Source organism: Mauremys reevesii, linkage group 10 (genome assembly GCF_016161935.1).
Source record: "Mauremys reevesii isolate NIE-2019 linkage group 10, ASM1616193v1, whole genome shotgun sequence".
Classification (NCBI taxonomy): Eukaryota; Metazoa; Chordata; order Testudines; family Geoemydidae; genus Mauremys; species Mauremys reevesii.
Genome location: NC_052632.1, coordinates 34,507,435 through 34,529,372, shown reverse-complemented (window position 1 = coordinate 34,529,372; position 21,938 = coordinate 34,507,435). Strand labels below are relative to the sequence as shown.

The 21,938-nt window shown below is 39.7% G+C and overlaps 1 protein-coding gene across 3 annotated transcripts in view; it reads right to left on the bottom strand.

The window, feature by feature from the left end:
* The window catches only part of IREB2 (iron responsive element binding protein 2), a 37,188-nt gene that overhangs the window by 13,206 nt on the left and 2,044 nt on the right, over window positions 1–21,938 (bottom strand). For all 3 annotated transcript variants that reach the window (XM_039491010.1, XM_039491009.1, XM_039491011.1), the window contains exons 2-11: window positions 21,408–21,497; window positions 17,592–17,757; window positions 16,019–16,156; window positions 12,662–12,883; window positions 10,440–10,509; window positions 7,330–7,513; window positions 6,374–6,513; window positions 4,373–4,544; window positions 2,705–2,805; window positions 2,108–2,224 (exon numbers count right to left, since the gene is read on the bottom strand). In XM_039491010.1, coding sequence (XP_039346944.1) covers window positions 2,108–2,224; window positions 2,705–2,805; window positions 4,373–4,544; window positions 6,374–6,513; window positions 7,330–7,513; window positions 10,440–10,509; window positions 12,662–12,883; window positions 16,019–16,156; window positions 17,592–17,757; window positions 21,408–21,497 — 1,400 coding nt within the window. The remainder of the gene's footprint in view (window positions 1–2,107; window positions 2,225–2,704; window positions 2,806–4,372; window positions 4,545–6,373; window positions 6,514–7,329; window positions 7,514–10,439; window positions 10,510–12,661; window positions 12,884–16,018; window positions 16,157–17,591; window positions 17,758–21,407; window positions 21,498–21,938) is intronic.

The following is a 21,938-nucleotide window of genomic DNA, read 5'->3' as shown; positions in this document are numbered from 1 at the left end:
CAACACTTAAATAGATATGTACCTCATCATAGCACGATTATGTGAACAGTCACTTAAGACTCATGTACTCCGTAAAAGTGTTTTTCATGAAATCTAATAGGTTTTCAAATAAGTCTTCAGAGATGAGCGCAAAGACTCATTTCCCTCAAACAAGCAGTGATGCACTCATCCATATACCTTTATAACTGCCATTGTTAATAGTACAAAATGTGTGGCAATAAGTGCCTATGCATCAAAAGCAGGATCAAATCCCTAGAGTATTTTCCCCATTCTTTTAAGGGAATTCCCTTATTTAAAGGAATAGGCATTCATTCAGGTATATGTAGTTTGCAAAATTAGAAATGCATATATCATGTGGCAAGGCTCAAAGACTATTTTAATATAAACCATAATAGGTCCATTAAAAACAATTCCTCCAGCATCATGTACAAGATATTCTACTCACTAAACCAGGAGTGGGCAAACTATGGCCCACGGGCTGAATCTGGCCTGCGAGCTCCCGCCAGGGAGCAGGGTCAGGGGCTGGACCACGCGGCTCAGCCCTGCTCCATCTGGGGCTGGACAACGCAGCTCAGCCCTGCTCCGTCTGGGGCTGGACCACGCGGCTCCCGGCTCCTACACGCTTCAACGGCTCCCTCCAGTGCTCCAATGGCAGCTGCAGGGGTGGTGTCTGTGGGTGGGACAGCATGCAGAGCTGCTTGGCCACGCCTCCACGTAGGAGCCGGAGAAGGGACATGCCCACTGCTTCCGGGAGCCGCTTGAGGTAAGCGCCACTCGGAGCCTGCACCCGAGCATCTCCCCACGCTCCAACCCCCAGCTCTGATCCCCCTCCTGCTCTCCAAACCCCTCAATCCCAGCCCGGAGCACCCTCCTGCATCTCAAACCTCTCATCTCCAGTCCCACCCCTGAGCCCACATCCCTAACCAGAGCCCTCACCCCCCACCCACGCCCCAACCCCAATTTTGTGAGCATTCATGGCCCACCATACAATTTCTATTTCCCGATGTGGCCCTTGGGCCAAAAATTTGCCCACCCCTGCTCTAAACCTAATTAATTAAATTTCTTCAGCACTATTTTATAATGGTCTGAAATAGAATAAAGATGAGTTAATCAGACAGGAAGCTGCCAAACCAGGTTTGACTGGGAGAGGATTAAAGATAAAACGGGCCTGGGTCTGTAACATTTAGTCTCCCAGAAGTCTTCATGGCCCACCCATGACACACCATTCCCAGTCAGTTCAAACAGCTTCCCTGCGATCATCTATTTTTTTCACTACCGAGTCTTTGATTTTTCTCCCACATAAGGCAAGTCCACCACAGCTGATTGCTACACACTGTGGGTCTTATCCAAAGCCCACTGAAGCAGTAGACAGAGATTTCAATGGCCTTTGAATCCGACTGTATGCTACTTGCAATTCTACTTCTGACTCAGTGCTGACCCAGCCCTTCTTGATCCCTGAATTTAACAGTACATGTTAGGATTGAATATTCAGCTCCCATTCAAAAGCATTGGAAATCAGAGGCTCGTGGTTGTTAAGGCACTTTTTTATTTTTTTTTAAATCAACGGTTATATTAAGCCGGGCTAAACTGATTTTACCTCCCAAAAACACTGAGAATCATCATTTCAATTTCAAACAATGAGGCTGATTTGGAGGTATTTTTAACTCATTCATAAGAAATGGCACTGTACAGTAATTTTTGCCCCAATTTTGCTATAAAATAGAAATTCTCAAAAAAACCCCACTCATGCCTAACCAATTTAGCAATTAAAAATGACTTAAATGGACAAACTGTAGAAGTATGGAACACCTGATTGCTTAACTTTTTCACTTTTCTGATTAGTAGATTCTTAGGTCCATAATATGAATTGAGGATTTTTGCAATTTTTATTCAAATTTTCTACTGTTTGAGGCCCAGTAACATTCCTATGATGGTTAGCACACAGAGCTATGCCCAAGGGACACTCACTGAGGCAGTGAATATTTGTAAAATAAATGCTTCAGATTACGGACTATGACTTTATAAACGATTGTGTTCAGTATGAAAGCCAAAAAATGAGTTACAATACATCTACCTACCAAACCACTAAAAGCAAAGTTGTACAAACCTTCTCACTTAAGCAGGCTTGGAAATCACTCTTCATATCAGTAATAGCCACTCTATCCTGTGGCCTCTTTGGACCACTGACATATGGCGTTATAGAACTCAGATCTATTTGTATTATCTGGAAAAGAAAAAAAAAACAGTAACGCGTGCTAGGAAACATTGCCCAATAGGTGACAGCACATTTAGCCCTCGTTTTTCAAGGCAACTGGGCCTATTCGGTTTAGTAAATTTGAATGTTCTGATGTTTTTCCATTGAAAAGTGAGACTTCCATTTTTAAGATGGAGTATGATTAACAACACTTTATCGTGAACAATCTGTGAGCTTTGACGCCAGCTGCCAAAATTTCTCATGAAGTCAGACTTATATGATACCCTGAAAGAGCTGGTTGATGAAAGGAATTCAACAGCCTTTCCTATACACATTATGGTGTTTAAGGTTGTTGGTTTTTTTGGTAAAGTATCTAACTATCCAAAGCTATGAGTTAAGATATTCATGTACAAATGTCAATTAAAAATGGCAACAATTACAATACAATAAAAATAATTTATGAATAATGAATATAAATAGCTGCAAAAGCAAAAGTCATTTTATAAATACCTGGGTATACTCAGGTTCCTCTGAAGAAATCTGATCATTTCGAAATAACTTCACAGCTTTAAGATATGCTTCCATGGACTCAAGCTTGGCCTTGTCAAAACCTATGGAAAATATTTCCAGACATGGGAAAAGGTATGCTACTGAAAAAAAAGCATAACTTATTTGTAACTAGGGTTCTCAGAAATAAATATTGTGACAAATTCACACTGAATCTGTGTGCCGCCCCATGGATTCCATGAATCAAGCACTATTGAAGAGCTTGACAATTATGATTTTGCACTTTAATAACTGCCCTGAATATGTCTTCTTGCCATATAATCTTCCATATACATTCTACCTCTGTTCTATTAGCAGCTTGTTGAGCAGACACAAAATCTGCAAGTGAAATACAGTACTTCAATCTTTGAAACAAGGACTGACACGGTACACAAACTGAATAGCTTCCTGAAAGCATATGTACTATTAGTTCATAATTAAGAGCTCTTTTCATTTTCATCTGATCACCTCACTGCAGCCTAAGATGGAACTCAGAAAAGAAACATTCATTCAGCAGATACCCTTCTCATTATGACATGGTCCATGGGGAGCGTCAGCAAACACTTCTTGATCCTTTGAGCCAAATTAGGCAAGAGGAGTAACTGAATTTCACTTTTATAGGAGGTGACAAGGGAGAAACCAAAAGATAACTCAAAAACCAACTAAACTGAGACATACCAAAATAATCCTGCAAAAGACCATTCTCGGCAGGCTGAGTTTCCCAGCAGCCACCAAACTCTGAACTTGTTTTCAAATTGTTATAAACCATTTTAAACATGGGTTAAAACCAATTTTGATTATATGTATTAAACATGGTTTACTTGGTTGGTCTGAACCACATATAACTGAGTCTCTAACACTGTTTCAAGCACTGGTTAGATGAAGTAATGGTTTGTGAGGTCCATAGTGACAAGGCAAATCACGCTTAACCCATCCTGGCAGAAATCACTTTTAAATATATGCTCACGAATCTTTTCCCGTAATATAAAAGGAAGATTTCATTAATTGTCAAGAGGAACCACTTTACCATGTTGCCATACCTGGCCTTATAGAATAACTCATGCAGGGGCGGGAAAATGGTCTGTCTTGACAAAGAAGACCTCTGCATGCTCAAGAATAAGTTGACCCTGAACAGTGATGGCAATGATCAGACTGATCAAAGAAGACATAATATAACCAGATTTGGTACAAGCTTCAGAGGCACGCCAGCTATCCATCTGTCAAGATTTATTTTAAAAAATTATTTCCTAGCTTAACTAGAAAAAGCTTAATTAATGAAATGTAGTGCCACAAGGAAATTTACATGCTAATAATCTCCAAGACCCAATGGCCACTTCCACAGAAAAAGGTAGTTGATATTCATTAAAGTAATATAATTTTTATTAAATTTAAAATTCCATTGTGTCCATGAGGATATTCATGGGAGGGATCTGCAGAGTAGCTCCCCATGACACAGAATGTTACTGCACAGCAGAACTCATTACATTATCTCCATCAAGCAGGTTATAATCCTGAAGAAAAATACTGTCCAAATGGAACGCATGATGCAATTTTAGATAAAAATACTTGCCATGTGAGTTTAAAATGCTAATATGCTGAATCATGTGTGTTTTACCTTAATTTCATCCTTACCTGTATGCTTTAAGTGCTTTAGCGTCACATTATCAACAGGGAAAAAGCTCAGAATAGCACCATATTCAGGACACATATTTGCTATTGTGGTTCGGTCAGCTACAGACAGCTGGGAAATGCCAGTTCCAAAAAACTCAACAAATTTTCCAGCCACTCCTGCTTGCCTGAGTTGCTGTTAAAAATGAAATATAGAACTATAAAACATCTGAATAGAAGATATACTACAAGGAATGTTTGGTACAACAGTTTGAAATTAGTAACCATTACTAATTTTACAAAATGAAATACAGCGCAAAACTTCTTTATACCTAAATTGTGTCCACAAACTTAAAACTTCAAAACTTTATCACTTAGACTGGATTCCGACAGAGGTAAAAACCCTTAAGATATCTCTCCCCACCGACTCAGTTCAGCAGATTTTCAAGCAGTGAGTGTACCATGCTTTTTAAAGTGTTGCTAGGACGAGTCAGGAATTCACAAGGCAACATTTGGTAGTCAAGGTGGTAAAGATTCAGAGGAAGGAATTTAAAGCTCTACTCTAAGCCCAGTGAACTAGTGACAGTGCTATGTACTGTCATGAGGAAAGCCTAGTTAGACGCTATTCCCCCTCTCGTTCCCCAAGGTACCCTAGCTGTGAAGGCAGTGACATTTTAGAGAACAGTGGATGGTAATGACAAGAATGGGATAACTGCGTGAGGGAAAAGATATTTGTAGAGGTCAGAATGAGAAGACAAATCACAAATATCGAAGCAGCAACACATGTCGCTGGAACAACTCTGAAAATAAAACCACCACACTGGAACTAACATAGTTAAGCAAAGCGACACTACTAGTGTGTTGGGTGCAGTCATTGAAACCTAAGTGCTGCCTTATCCCTGATGGTCCCCCAATTTTCCTGGAATAACCCCCATTCATTTTGAGGCACTGTACGCTGCCTCACTAATCCTTCCAGTATGCCAACACCTGTCCTCCTTAGGCTAGCATGGCTGCTGGTAAACGGGTGGGGGTGATAGCTCAGTGGTTTGAGCACTGGCCTGCTAAACCCCAGGGTTGTGAGTTCAATCTTTGAGGGGGCCACTTAGGGATTGGGGCAAAAATCAGTACTTGGTCCTGCTAGTGAAGGCAGGAGGCTGGACTCGATGACCTTTCAAGGTCCCTTCCAGTTCTAGGAGATGGGTATATCTCCAATTATTACACTCTCCTCATCTCTTGGAGCCAAGCATGCTGCATTCACAGCTAGGGTATCCTGGGAAACAAGAAACTGGGAACAGAAATCTAACAAGGCTATTCTGTCTGATGGTGCAATCCACTGTAACTAGTTCATTGGGCTTGGAGAGCAGGGACTCATTGATATTTACCCCCCTTACACTTTCTGATTTATAAGGACAAAACTCCAAGTGCAGTGAAAAACTGAAAAATACAAACTGATTAAATCTTGCTAAGGATCTGACCAGAAAGGAAGCGTTCACCATACCGACATGAATCACTCTGACACCATTTACCAGAGGCCATAAAACCCAGGAGTGGAGATCCCGAGAGACAGGGCCGCATTCTCCTTTCACTACATTTCCGTTATACTGCTGTAATTACTGACTTCAGTGAAGTTACTCCTGATTTACCCCAGGTTGAGAGCAAAAGCAGGGTTTTGCAGAAACACTTTGGAGCCAAGAGTCAAACAGGAGGGTTTTTCCATTGCAGAGACTGTGTAAAGGCTCTCACTAGGAAACACTGACATTAGTTACATTTTATAAAATGTCTGTAAATACATAGTTATATGTATGGCCTCTACGGGACCATTGGTAAAAAGAAAATAAATAGGACTTAAATGAGCAGATGCGTACTTAGGGGTTAATAGAGATCTTGCCATTTCATATAGCTACAGTTAATGACGCTGCATCAGAAACTGTGCATGTCTTTTATTTCACTTTCCAAGCATCTCGGGTAGAACTCCCACAATAACAAAGTCTGCTTGATTTAGGATTAAACAGAATTCTAAATTACCTTAGTAATGCTTAGAACAACATCTATGGATGTAGCAAGTGGGCTGGCTAAGCCTGTCAGCTCACACCCAACTACCTCAGGCAAAGTGAGTGCAACTGGCATTCCCAGCATTACTGCTTCTGTTTCAATACCGCCAACACCTGGAGGGAGAATATTAAACTGGTTTTATTGTGCTAAGTAACTGACCTAATAAACATTTTGAAGTGCATATTAAAGTTTAATGAAGTTAAAGGCTATAATAATCTGTACAATAACACATCCTTGTGTACCATATCTACTACTGATTTTATATAACAACTATACTAATATTTATCTGAATTTCATACTACACATTCAAAACACAGTATTTATCTGAACATTGAATTAATTTCCTTATAATTTTTTTCTTTAAATTAGAAAAAAAAGCAATTTATTGCTGGTGAAAGGTGTTGGATAGAAGTTTTCTATTCATCCAGAGAACACATGCAGCATGGACAACAGCCATGAAAGCTTCCCCACACTGCCATGCCAATGTGCGTCTAACTACAGTAACAAGAGCTTTGCAATATTATGATTTCCTTCAAATCCCTTCTCAGGATACACAGTTCTTGACTGATTTCCAGTGACAACATCAAAACGCTCATCTATGCATTATATAAATGTCTTAAAAATCCAACTGTTTACGTTGTGAATCACTATTATCCTGGGAATGAAACTGGCCTTACTATATAGAATCTTTCTAGTTTCTTTTAGAAGAACTGCAAACAATTTCAGTCCATTATTTGTATGTCATGAAACTCTATCTTCAAAATATGTTTCCCCTAAATAAAATTTCAAGTTCTGAAATGCTGTTAGGCTTGAAACATAGAAATATCCAATATGAAAAAAGTATTAAATAGTAATTATTTTAGATAGTAAAAAAAAAAAAAACCTTACAAATGCAATTGAAATTATCAAGTCATGTACCAAATACTTACCCCATCCCAAGATCCCCAAACCATTTACCATAGTTGTATGAGAATCTGTGCCAACTACACTGTCGGGATATAGGAAATCTTTAACTTCAAAAACAACTCTTGACAAATATTCCAAGTTCATTTGGTGTGCCATTCCTGTTCCAGGTGGAATTACAGCAACATTCCTAAAAACCTTTGAACCCCACTATATTTTTTTTTGAGAGAGAATAAAAAAAGGTTATTGTGTTATATTTAAATCAACCAGGATGTTTTGCATTTGTAAAGAAGGTGTGCTAAACTCTGTTTAGTGACATAAAGCCACATACCTTTAAAGAACACATAATAAAGAATAAAAAAAATGAACATCATCGTACTTGCTCTTCACATACAATTGGCTGTTCAAGTAAATTGGGATATACGCAATTTCAGCATTTATACATGGTTCTACTCTGAAAAGTGACTATGTAAAAATCCACACATCTGCTTCCTGTGGGTATATAGACACACCTCTTCTGATATTCCTGGCTTTGGTTTTCATTCCCCCTGTTAGTACTGCAAAGCCATTACAGCTATGAGAGAATGAGTTGGATTCTATTCCTTCCTGTTCATCAACAAAATTATTTACTAAATTCATAATCACATATATACAAACCTAATGAAAGCAATGGGCTCAAACAGATGTCACTGAACTGAGACAATGGGAAAGCACAAGTGTAACCAAGGGTAATACTTGGCCAGCAGAACCATTGGTATGGATTATGTTTTATGAGATTGCAAAAAATACAGATTAATTCTCACAAACTTGGCTGAGATTGCAAAGCTGACACTTAGAAAAACATCTTTTTACTAGGGCTGTCAAGCGATTAAAAACATTATTCGTGATTAATCGTGCGGTTAATAGAATGCCATTTAAATATTTTTTTGATGTTTTCTACATTTTCAAATATACTGATTTCAGTTACAACACAGAATACAAAGTGTACAGTGCTCACTTTATATCATTTTTATTACAAATATTTGCACTCTAAAAATGATAAATAGTATTTTTCAATTCACCTCATACAAGTACTGTAGTGCAATCTCTATCATAAAAGTGCAACTTACAAATGTAGAATTTTTTGTGACATAACTGCACTCAAGAACAAAACAATGTAAAACTTTAGAGACTACAAATCCCCTTAGTCCTACTTCTTGATCAGCCAATCGTGAAGACAAACAAGTTTGTTTACATTTTCAGGAAATAATGCTGCCTGCTTCTTGTTTACAATGTCACCTGTTTACTTGTAAACTCAGATCACAAACATGGAAACCCAATTTTCAGAGTTACTTTTCAGAGTAGAACTGCACTTTAATTGTTAATTTCTTTCTTTCTTAGTTGGTTATGTGTTAAATTACACTAAAAGCTGTTTTATCAAGCATGTTGGGGAAATAAGGGGTGCCGGTAAGTGAAAAATATGGGTTAACTAAGAAGGAGGGAGTTTGGATGCGGGAGGGGGCTTGGGGCAGCAGGTTGGGGTACGGGGTGCTGGATCTGGGGGGGGCGGTCACCTTGGGCGGCTCCCCGCAAGTGGCGACCTGTCCTGGCTGCTCCTAGGCGGAGGCTCAACAGGTAGTTCTGCCCACTGCCTCCGCCCGCAGGCGCCGGCCCAGCAGCTCCCATTGGCTGCGGTTCCCAGCCAACAGGAGCTGTGGAGCTAGCGCTCGGTGCGGGGCAGAGTGCGGAGCTGCCTGCTGCACCTCCACCTAGGAATAGCCAGGAAAAGTTGCCGCTTGGGGGAAGCCACCCAAGGTGACCATCCCCCCAGATCTGACATGCCTGCACCCCAACCCACTGCCCTGAATGCCCTCCTGCACCCAAACTCCCTCCCCCAAAGCCCATACTCCGCACCCCTTCCTGTGCACCAGCCCCATGCCAACCGGACTATAAACCAGAATTTCAATGAAGATCAGAAATGCCAGTTTATAGAGCTTTCTGCTTGGTTAAGTGCTGGATACAACAGCTTTTACTGTAATTATATGTAATGGTATTACAGAAGAAAAATGCCCTAGCCAATCAGCAACATACATAGTTAGGTATCCTGTCTGTTGATTGAATAGCAGCACATCATGCTGCCTTATAGTTATCAGAGTTCAGGTCACAAGTTCCTAGGCTAGCAGCAAGCACTACAGAAACACACTGAATCAGAGGAAGGGAGAAATGACTTACATCAGTAAAACAACCCCACCACAACTGCTAGCTGGTTATCAGAGTGGCAATGACTTGTACCCAAATCCCATTCAGAAGTAGTCCCACTGATTTAAATGGGACTATTGGCTTAAACAGAGATTTCCAGGATCAGGGCTTTGTCTAGGGATAAGACTGGTGCGAAACTCAGCTGTATTTAGGCTTTAAAATCTCTCATATATGGCACCTCTTTCCAATCCTCTTAAGGCTGATGATTGTTGATTCAATAGACAGTACCAACTTTTAAGTATATGGGCTCTATTGTCTACCTGCTAAACATTCCTATGACACTTTAGATGCAAACACTTTTGGACTGATAAAGCAGTTAACCTGCAGAGATGCAGACAGATAATCTGCAGCAGATAATTCTGAGGTGCTGAGAGCTCTCAACACACTTTCATTTCAATGGAAATTTAGGATGTTTTGCACCTCAAAGTATCAAGTCCTTAGTGTCTGGTCAGTTTCACTTTTGTTTCCAGTTAGCATCACTTCCGGTTCTCAACTTTGAACACCATACTATTGATATTTGGGTTACAAACACTTGGGAGAAGTTTAAATCCAAATAAATCCAGTATTTCAGTTAATATTAGCTTATTTACTATTTCTATTAATATTTTGTACCCTTCCTCCTTTAAAAAACCCACACACATTTTAATTAGGGCTCTACAATGCCTAAGAGTCATTAATTACTTGGGCATTCTTCCAAAAAATTGTATCATCATGTTATGCACTAATCAGCTGTACTAATATACACTCAAAAATTCTGACTTGAAAACCTGACATTTTGAAAGTGATATAATAAATCCCCCTCTACCATCATGAACTGCCACGGCCATTTGAAAGCTTGACAAAACATCAAATCAAATGAAAAAATATAATAAGAGGGCTGTAGAAAAAAATGGCATACCTTAAAAAACTGAAGCCTCTCTCTATTTCTGCCAAATTCCACCTCTTGGTTTTTTAACACTGTTTCAGGCCTAGAAATTAATTAAAATTAATTGATAAACAATGGCATGTTTTGAATGATAAACAATGAGATTTGCTTTTTGCTTCTATTTGCTGGACCGCTCATTCATCGCTGCAAATAGCAGCATTCTTTTAAATCCTTTTAGACACGACTGAGGCAATTTCTTCCAAACAAGGAAGTGAGGAAAGGAGAAGATGCCCTCTGAAAACAGCAGAGAAAGGGACTGGTCTTCTCATCACACACAGCATAAATGAGAGTTTTTAGCTCTAATTTGCCTGAAGCAAGTAACCTCAAAAAACACTCATCAGAAAAAGATACCTTCCCAGCGTGTGAGGGACTACAATAACTGTCAAACAAGGAAGGTACTTCTAAGTGATATTCGTAGGAGTTGCTTACCTCAAGCAATTTGATGTTGGGAAAGAAATAAGGTGTCTGATTTATGTTATTGCTGGCAAGAGAATTGCTCATTTTCAACTCTGGTCCTCTAACTGCTGACTAGAACACCAATAAGATACCGTATAATTTATTTGTAAATGTCTTCCAGGAACTGTATTAATTTACTTATATATAGGCGCTCACCACCACAGTGTCTAAACATAAACGCAGATGACTAACTTTCCTGTGTTTGTAATGAAAAGCATCATTTTATTAAATGAGTGAAATTCGTTGCTGGATTGTGTTTTTATAGCTACTGCTTCTCTGGGAGCTTTTTTGTGAGAGAAAGTAATAAAAGCCCTTCTCTAAATTATATTTTAGGGCTGCATTTTACATCATGACCTTTCCCCCTTTCTCTTCTGCAATAGAGGAAGGTCATATGGTGTATTGTTTTACAAAGGTCTAAGGGACAGTCATCACTCAAATTGCAGCTTAATGAATGCCACTGCTGGTAGAAAAGGGTGTACTGGTATCAGCAACATCCAGATTGCAGAAAACATTTAACTTTTCTCATCACATTTCTGTTTCTGTCTGGAAAAAGCAAAAGAGATTGAAATATATATATATATATATATATTTTTAAAATTGCAACACAATCCAAATACTGTATTGTTGTGGGTCTCCTCTTTGATATAGCATTGAAATTCTAGATATGTCAGCCACAGAAAGACAGATCTAGCCAATCTATCAGAGAAGCTAGGTGGCAGTTGAAAGATGAGGGTTATTGCATGTAATTGTCATAGATTGAGTGCTGCAAAAGGACCTATAAATAAATGAATCTTGGGAAAAGGCAAGCAGATGAGGCCTTTGTGGGGTGTCACATACAGCCAAGATGTAATGCTGCATTTCAACTCAAGTGACAGATGGATTAGAGGTTATTTGTGGCCTGGGGGATGATATATAGACTGCTTTCTTAGCTAGTATGGGGATGTCCAATTCTTATCAGGAAAGAAAGGAGTTTAAACCTTCTGTAAATCATTTATATGAAATATAAAACAATAGGGACTTTCAGATTTAAACCAAAGTTTCAGCTGTGCCTTATTACATTAACTAATTTATAGAGCACTGTTCCTATGTATCACTGCCCTTACAAGGAAATGAGGCAAGTCTCCAGCTCAAATTTAAAAAGACAATCAACCACCAGATAAATGACCCTCTACAGAATGCTTTACCTAAGTTCTTCTCCTGTTTTAGGTCAGTTCAAACACCTGTGGTGTTAGACATCATCCTAAATGCTCAGGCCTGTTTCTGGGTGGAGTGGACGGAGATGCTGCTCTATGCTAAATATGCCTTTCTGCATCTCTGTCAGCTGTTGCAGGCATTCTGGATGACAACCAAGAGGCTCCTTCAGTGCAGCTTAAGGCACACTGCCTACTTTGTGGAGGACAGACAGCTTACTTTTTTCTATTTTGAAGGCAATATTTAAATTTTACAATTAACTCCAAAAAGCTAGCTATAATTAGCCAACAGGCTTTCACAAGGCAGGCAAACACTTTAAAAGCTGTACTGTTGCTCTGGGGACAAGCCTGCATCATTTGATAGCATGGTACAATTGTTCTGCTCAACCTTAAATTTAAACCAAAAGCACTGCAAACTAAAAGGAAGTGCTGAACTAGGAGACAGCACACAAAAAGGGCCTGCATTCCAGTCGGTAAAACACAACCATAATTCCCTCCAGCAAAAGAAGGATTTGACAATTAAATGTTAGCAATAAAAGCATTTCATACTCAGGCACTGGTTGAAGATGAAATGGACAGAGGATAGGAGTATTCTCAATCTGCGCAGAAAATTTTCCTGAGTTACCACTTGAATCTCCAGCATCACATGGCCCTTTGCAGCCAGTCTGGCCCCTGCAAGGTACCTTCCGAGGCTGCGCTTTATGTGGAGAAACCTTTGCCAACGGCCTCTGTAAGTCACCACCTCCAGGATTCGGAGCATTCTGTATTGCACTGTCATTGTAAACAGAAAATGAAACAAGCGCATAAAAACATTTTCCTACTGAAAAAATACCCCCAACAAACGACCAACTGTATCTAAAAGGTCACTATTTTATTACAACCCTGGTGCAAAGTAAAGTGTCACTGGGTAAGTTTAGTTAACCAAAGAATACAGCATGGTGACCACACAAAAATAAATTGTACTGACCTTTAGCTTTTCTAAAAGGAACTGTATTATCTGCCATATAAACTACTTACTCACCTGATTGGTCTGCCAAACACCACATTTATTAACAGGACACAGATGGTCCTTGCACTGTTTACTCAAGGTCTGAAGGGAAGGGATGTGACGAAAGTCTTGTCCCAGGGAAGGGTTGGGGATTGTGTTTGGTTTTACTCTCTATTGCAGCACTGTCGACATTTGTTAGATCCCTGGGGAATTGTCTCTTGCTACAGTTTACTCAAGGAAGCAGTTGTGATATTTTATATTTAATTGTGTTTTGGAAATAAGGGCTCAAGCAATAAACAAATTTTATTACTACAAATATAAAATTATTATACTTCAGGCTCAAGAAAATAATATAAGTACATACATAAAACACTGTAGGTAAACATTTTTAAAACCACCTACATGTTTACCATAGTACACTCTACACTACACTCAACCTTAACATGAACACACTGAAAAAACCCACTGTGAAAGATGATTGACTTTTTACCTCTAATGGTTACATTCAATAATTTGCCACATTGAAAAACAGGGCTATCAATGTTTCTGCTGCTCTAAAATAAAAAGAACACATTTCCATTGTCTAGTGGCAGGATACCATACCACCTCACAGGGCATTTTGTCTGAATCTAAGCTCAGTTCATAATCCCTCGGCTAGCGAGAATTGGAAGCAATGCAGACGCAGCAGATGCAGCATCTTGGGGAAGGGCCTCATATCACACTTTAGCAGATGCTGACTGACTTCTGTGGACTTTCCAACAGTGAACTAGTGGAACTGGATATATCAGTAGAAAGCAGCACGTTGAGATCTCCTGCCAACATTTGGCCTTTCTGATAATTTCAGACTCAACTAATCACAATTTGGGCTTTTCCCTTCAAACACAAGGAAGGGTTAAAAAGAGAACTGGTCTGCTGGAGAAGCAATATCACAAAATAATCTCAATTTCACAGCTATACTGTGGAGCCCCAATTATCTGGTCTAATTGGGACCGCAGGCAGATCGGATAACCAAAAACCTGGATAAACTGGAGAATGGGTGGCTAGGGCTCGGGCTGTCAGCCCCAGGTAGCTGGGGCTCAGGCTGACAGCAGGAGTCCCAGCCACCTGGGGCTGACCCCGAGCCCAGCTACTGTCAGCCTGGGATGGCTGGTGATTTGGTTAATACCGAGAGCTGGATAATAGAGGCTCGGTTAACTTGGTCCTACTGTACTTACTTGCTTTTCATTCTTCTAAATTACTATTGCCAAAATTGGAGTTGTGTATGTATTTAAAAGGTCCAACCAAAAACCAAATGTGCACAAGACTGTCTTTCACAGCAGTTCTGAACTTTTTCAATTCACCAGAGACTGAAATCACTATTAACCAGTTTAGACCGGTCAATATGCCCTTTGGGAGGCTACATGCTTTGAAAGAAGAAAAGGAGCTGTAATCACATAGGTATGTCTACACAACATAATCTGTGCATGGGCTAGCTTACCCCAGCTAGCTTCACTCCATCTAGCAGAGTAACAAAAGCAGTGAAGACAGTGCAGTACAGACTTCTGCATGGGTAGCACAAGCTTGGCACAGCCCCATGGTACATACTCTGCTTACTATCCCTCATGGTGATGTCTTCCCCACTATTGTTAGTCATGCTAGTTGGATTCAAGCTAGCTTGAGTAGGCTAGCACATGCACAGCTTTTGCTATGTAGACATACTGTTACATGAGTGAGGCAAAAGGTAAGTGTAATTTAAAGCTTTTCTTTTCCATGCTGTCAAAACTTCCAGACACAATCTCATGACATCACTGCCTCTGACCCCTTTTCTAGTCTCTCTGCATGCACCTCCTCAGGTATGAGGTCTTATGCCTCTAGCTGCCTGGGCTGGGATTTTGCGATTCTGCCAATCTCAGACTGGTCTTGGGCTACAGCCCAGCGTACCAGTGTGATTTTTCAGCAGGCCCAACTGGGGTCTGCCCTTCAAGAGGTATGACCTGCAGCCAATATAGGGACCAGACAGCTTTCTGAGGGATCAGACAGTATTTCTTCATATAATGCAGTGTCAACCTGTGAAACTCTTTGCCATAGGATGTTGTGAAGGCCAAGACTGTAACACGGTTCAAAAACGAACTAGGTAAGTTCATAGAGAAGAGGGTCATCAATGGCTATTAGTCAGGATGGACAGGGATGCAAAGTCATGCTCTGAAGCATCCCTAGCCTCTGTGTTTGCCAGAAGCTGGGAATGGGCGACAGGGGATGGATCACTTGATGATCACCTGTTCTGATCATTTCCTCTGAAGCACCTGGCATTGGCCACTGCCAGAAGACAGGATACTGGGCTAGATGGACCATTGGTCTGACCCATTATGGCCATCCTTATGTTCTTAAAACAAAGTACTGTTTAAACTTAACCATCACTTGGAAGCTTAAAAAGGTCCAATGGCTTCAGAGGTCCTCCTTAGGGATGTGTCTGTCAGCCTTTTGCTCCTGAACAGCCCCTGACAACTACTGTCCTCACAGCTTGAGAATGTCTTTTATCCCCAAGAAGCCCTTTGTCTTAGGTTTCCATGCATCTACAATCTATGATTGTAACGGGTCCATGGAACACGATATGGGTTTGAGAGGGGGTTAGAAGCAAATGGGTCTAATATTGTCCCTCAAATGCGGGTAAATGAGTGGTTCTCTCAGACTATTGTCTTCTTTCTTACATATATGCAACTGACCCCTGCCTGAATTCACTTTAAAATCATATAGCAAACCCCCTTACATCAAATGTATAGAGCATATGATATTTGTGAATTATTACATAGTAACTCCATAATGGTTGCATGGGCTTCCTCTATGCTACCAAAGGAGCAGTGAACAAAGCACAATTGAGAACACTGACCACCCCCTGAAATTTAATCATTAAACAGAACTGGATTATGTAGATTAAATACCATTTACTGAAGTCAATCTGCAAAGAATAGTCAACAGTGAGATCAGTAGGGCAGGCAGGATGGACTTTCATAGGATCTCCTCCAAGATTTTTCACTGCTTCCCTCATGGCGGCAAAATCCACCATTGCAGGAATTCCACTAACAAAAGAACAACAAAGAAATAGCACTTTACATGTATTATGATGCAATGACAATTCTCTAAAATAAACTGTAGAAGCTTGTTTTTAATTCACCCTCCATAGCAGCCTATTTGAATACCATCTCGTAATGCTTGTTTTACTTTGTCTAACATGTTTTAAGGAATATTAAGGATTCGTGTGCTGGGTTTGTTTAAATATATCTAAATAAAAACTGCGCGTCATCCTAAGCCCAAGCATAACCACCCAACACATTTCAAAACTGTGTCAAATAGGAATATGCACATTCCTTGGCCAACTGATTACATTTGCTATTTGCCCTTTTGTCTTGTTATGCTCCTGAACTGTGAGGAAACCTTAGCATAATGGCCACTTCTGGATGTATGGTAGCTGTACACCACCACTTTGCTATACAAATGAATGCATATGCTATATATTCTACTACTATTTTCCAATTTGTGTTTTTCACTTATATTATAGCAGTATTCATTTCAGGATCGAAAGGCACATTACAAAAGTGGTTAAATACTATTATCCCATTTTACAGATAAAAAACACTCTAAGGACAACATATAAAACTAAAGGAAAGGAAAAGAATACTGATATAAACTGAAATTTTATGAAAGTCTTATGATTTGATTTGTTAACTAAACACTTAAATCACTTCCATATATTTTTATATTACTAGGATATTTCTTAGAGAGATAAGTTGGGTGAACTAATATCTCTTATTGGACCAGCTTCTGTTTGTAAGAGAGATGAGCTTTTGAGCTTACACAGAGTTCTTCTCTATTCTGCATGGCTTCTTGGCAAATAAATGACTGCCTAGCTTGGCAAAATTAAATGTGCTTAGTTTAATATTCTGTAGCTGCTTAAGGATAACCCTTTTAGCCACCTCACATCCACAAATCTCAATAATCCATAGGTAACATTCTAATGGACAAATCTTGCTTTTCTTATTCATGTATGTAGTCCCATTGACTTCAGTAGACTTATATGCACCAGTAAAACAAGTGGGTTATCACAAGTAAGATTTCTAAATATTTCATTGCACCATCACACAATCCTGCTACAGTTAAAGTGCCACCAAGCTGGTTCTGTGGCCCTTACTCTGCAAGTTACTCCATGCAGACAGAAACCTTCACCCATATGGAGTACCAGCAAAGTTCCATGTGGGCACACACATCTGCCTTCTTGGACCAACTTGCAGGATCAGAGGCTTTATTTACATTGTAGGAACATCACTGAAAGTGCACTAACAAACAAAAACAATGGATTTCCATTCACTAATGGAATGCTTAAACTTCACAAGGGCCACCTCATTTTGTTTTCAGCCCTGAGAAAAGATTAGTAACCTCACTGAGCATGGTGAACCAAGACAGATTTCGAAAACTTTGTTAGAAAAATGTAATAAAAAAAGAAAATATTTCACATACGTAAAGTCTTGAAGAAGAACTCTGGCAGGATAGAAGGGCACTTCAACATTATTCTGTTTTGTTTTCCAGTCTAAAATATTCATAGCATCTTCCTTTTTTACTAAGAAGCCATCACAGTTACGGACAGCAGTTTCCAACAGTACCCGTATGGAATAAGGCAGAATATCTGGTTACGGGAAAGTAAATGAATTAATCAAAGAAACACTTTTAACCTATATATGTTTTAACAAATAGCACCTTACTATACTAAAGAGATTTGACAAATCATGCAGTGAAATTCATTCCAAGCCCAGAGCACAAGAATACAATTCAGTTACAAGGAAACACTAAAACAATCAATGTGCATTTGTTCTCTATTATTATTTTATAGCACTCAGAAGGGTGCAACAATGTTTCATGGAAGAGAGGAGGACCTGGTCCTTAGTATAAAAGCTTATGAAAAAAATGGCCTTGATCCAAAAATGATCTTTGAATTTGTCAATCCAGGCAGAGCCCCACAGAAGTCAATGGGATACCACCCAAGTGAAGAGGTCCAATCATACAAAGCTCATTGCAGGGTCAGGACATTATTAGAGATGGACCAAAATATGTGAGGGTGACAAACAGTCAAGTTAGGATGAGGGCTAAAACAGTATGATTAGGAGTCTGCACATCTGGGAGGGTTGGGGATTTTGTTTTTAAATATATAAAACAAACACTGAATAGTGAGTCACTTATTGTAGGCACTACAGAAGAGGTGAGTTTTCAAGGAGGATTTGAATGGAAGAGAATAATGGCTTGATTGAACAGTGAAGCAATGATACTCCATGTATAGAGTGAATTTAATGCCAGAATATGGATTGCTATGTGCAGTTTCCCCTTCGTTCACAGAAGGTGACAGTAAGACAAGAAATAATCTCAGTGTGGGCTCGAAAAGTGGGAGAAATCTAGACCTAAACTGATTAATATAAAGTAAAAAAGTAAAGTAAAGCAAAGTAAAAATTGGGAGAAACTTTCAAGGAAGAGAAAACACGGGGGGGGGGGGGCGGGGAAGACATTAAAAAAAAAAGAAAGGGCTACCAGTCACCAATGAAGGCAGTAAAGGAGCTCTTAGGTACTAAATTAGGTACGATCAGTCATTCGCTCACAAACATCATTCCATTCAGCAATAATTCAGGTGGTCAAATGAGAGTACAGTAATAGGGGGAAATATAAAGGATGCTAGGTAACTGGTCAAACAGGTTCACATACTAGTGTTTCAGCTCTAGAGACCAAAGCTCAGATCTGAATGTTAACAAACAGATGAAATGGCAGTTCCAACCAAGTCCGTGGACTTTGCCTACAAACTATTGCTTCAGGGTTTGGTGGCTTATGCTACATTAGATACATTTTTCAAGGCAGTCACTGTAATTCTCTAATTAAATGATTCATATGAAAAGCAAATTGTACAGAAATCTGATTAAAATAAATGTGGTGTAATGTCAGCACTAAGTGTGTTTAATATTCAAACTACCAGAACAAAATGATCTTATATCCCTGTCAGTTGTGTTCTTCCCTTTAATGAAGAATAAAGGCATTTCAATACACTACCCCCGCCCCCCCCCCACACACAGTGTGTGTGTGTTCGTTCAAGAGCTGTCCAGAAAAGGTTTTTCAGTCTCAGTCACCTAGCTACATTTTTTTTTCATAATTGAATACCTCTGCTCCCACTTTAAATATTAAGACAATCAGACTCTCTATAGCATTTTGGAACCAAAGAAATCAATTGAACTTTTAAACTGCAGGACAGAGGAGTCACAAAGGAGATCCAGGATGGATGACCGGTAAGATGCAGGTGCTAGGATTCCTACCAGAATGTTGTCTCGGGGCTCGGCTTTGGAATTCTATCTTTCATAACAGTCTCTGGCTTTTTTAATGCGTGTTTGATAACTCTGAAGGCACATCTCCTTCTCCCTCTCCCAGCTCAACACTCTGACTGTTGGAGAGCGTCACTATTAGTCTACTCCTCCACAGTCTCCATTTACACAGTCCTTTGCCCTAAATTGCTCCAGTGATTTCTGCTGCTCCTCATAGCTTTCCAAAGCATTCAGACAGAAAGTGAATTATTAGCAGCAGTAGTCCTACTGAACAGAACTGGGTTTTAGGAAAGTCATCAGCAACCAAGACTATTTGGACGAAGCCCACTCCCCTGACAAAGTTCACTCCACAAAATGCATGAAACCCAAGTGATGTATGTGTAGTTTTCTACTTATTAGATGAACAGCCTTGTGAGAGAGAAGTCAACTGCGTGTCAGGACAAAGGTGTATTTGAAGAACTCTGTAAGAAAACTTTCATAAGGTCTGTCTGGCTCTAGCTGGTTTCATCATTTTCATGAACACCAAGTTCACCCAAAAAATTAAAATCAAGATGTGACACTTAGACATAGAATATCAGGGTTGGAAGGGACCTCAGGAGGTCATCTAGTCCAACCCCCTGCTCAAAGCAGGACCAATCCCCAGACAGATTTTTGCCCCAGATCCCTAAACGGCCCCCTGAATATCATGGGCAAATCTTATGGAATTAAACCTTACTGAACTACATTTAACACCTTTGGGATCCACTGTATTGAAAATGCTGTTTGTGCACTATCGTGGAATTGTATGGAAATTCTTTAGGAGGTGGAAGGATTAGTGCAATCTCTGGGAGATATTAGGAACTTCAAAGGACTTTTTGGAACAATACACGTGAAGTGGATTTCCTACCAAATACTTGGGGTGGGGGGTCAGAAGAATGCAAATAACCCACTATGAATCCATCCTTTTGAAGCTAAGCCCTAGGGAGAGAAACCAATTGTCTACTGATTGTCTACTTCAGTTCAAATACCTCCAAACTGTATAAAGAGGGCCTAAATTCTTCACGTGTGCACTAGTTTTGAGCTAAGGCTGTTATGAACTTGTGACCACAAAAGAAACCTCTTTGGAGGGGTGCTGAAGGACTCACTTGCCAGAGCTCATACTAAAGACAGCTGGGCTGATCTCTGGTAAGCTTATTAGCATGCATGTAGGTTCTTTTATTTCTTTAATGTTTTCTCTGTAATGTTTATACCCAAAGAATAAATATTCTTGCTGTTTAGTAACGTATGATGGTGGCAACTGCACTGTTAACCATCTCTGAGAAAAAAGGCAAAGCAGGCAGTCTGACTTTGATGTTGAATTCACAGTATAATCAAGGAACTTTTCAGGCAGGAAATACCCAGTCAGGAGGGAGAAAGAGGTGGGTCTCCACCCAGGAAAGACAACAGTGAGGGAGCCAGAAACCTGGCAGCAGGTACCCTTGTTGGACCATGCATGGAAATACAGACGCTTTTGGCCCTAAACCGTGACACAAGGAAATCCTCAAAGAAATATGAGATTGTCATTAGAGTAAATGAGTCAATGATGCATAATTCTTCTGCATGTATGTGACCACCATGAATACATTTCTGTAAAAACATTTATTTACATGTGAGGTAACACAGAGTTTATGTTTTTGTCACCGCTTGTTAATTCCATAACAGACATGATTATTTTCTGTAATGGAAATTTTTTTTATTACTATATTAAGTATTATGCCTACAAAAGGCCAAGAAGTATCCCTCGCTTAACCAAACTTTTCTACTAAGGGAAAAGTATCATTCCTTTTATCTCACTTAAAGCAAATTATTAATCAACTTAAAAAATCAGCATGTTTAAGGTAAAATTATACGCTTTCATACAAACCTACTAAAGACAATGTAGTCACTCCTCCTACATCATATAACTGGTGCATATTTACTAGTGGAACCATACTTCTAAAAAGCTATTAAAAAGTAGTATTACCATACTTGGTGCCCCCAAGTTTAGCGATATTGTAGAACTTCTTCTCTGGATTGTCATTTAATGTTTCAATTAAGTACTGGAACGGGCATTCTGAAAAATAATGCAGCAAATTATTAAGTGGAAAGAAAGGATGGTGCAGTGGTTCAGGCAGTAGCCTGGGGCTCAAAATAATGCAGTTCTGTTCCCTGTTTCACCACAGATGTCCCTGTGTGACCTTGGACAAATCACTCAGGGCCAGATATTTAGGCATCTAAATTTGCAGATAGGTACCTAGTGGGATTTTCAAAACCTCTTAGGGAGTCAGGCACTCAATGGCAGTTAGACACCTAGGAAACTTTGTAAGTCCCACTAGGTACCTAATTACCATTAAAAATCTGCAAAAACAATGAGGAGTACTTGTGGCACCTTAGAGACTAACCAATGTATTTAGGCATAAGCTTTCATGGGCTAAAACCCACTTCATCTGCATCTTTAGGTGCCTAAAAATCTGGCATCTAGTCTCAGTTCCCCATCTGCAAAATGATTGTTTCC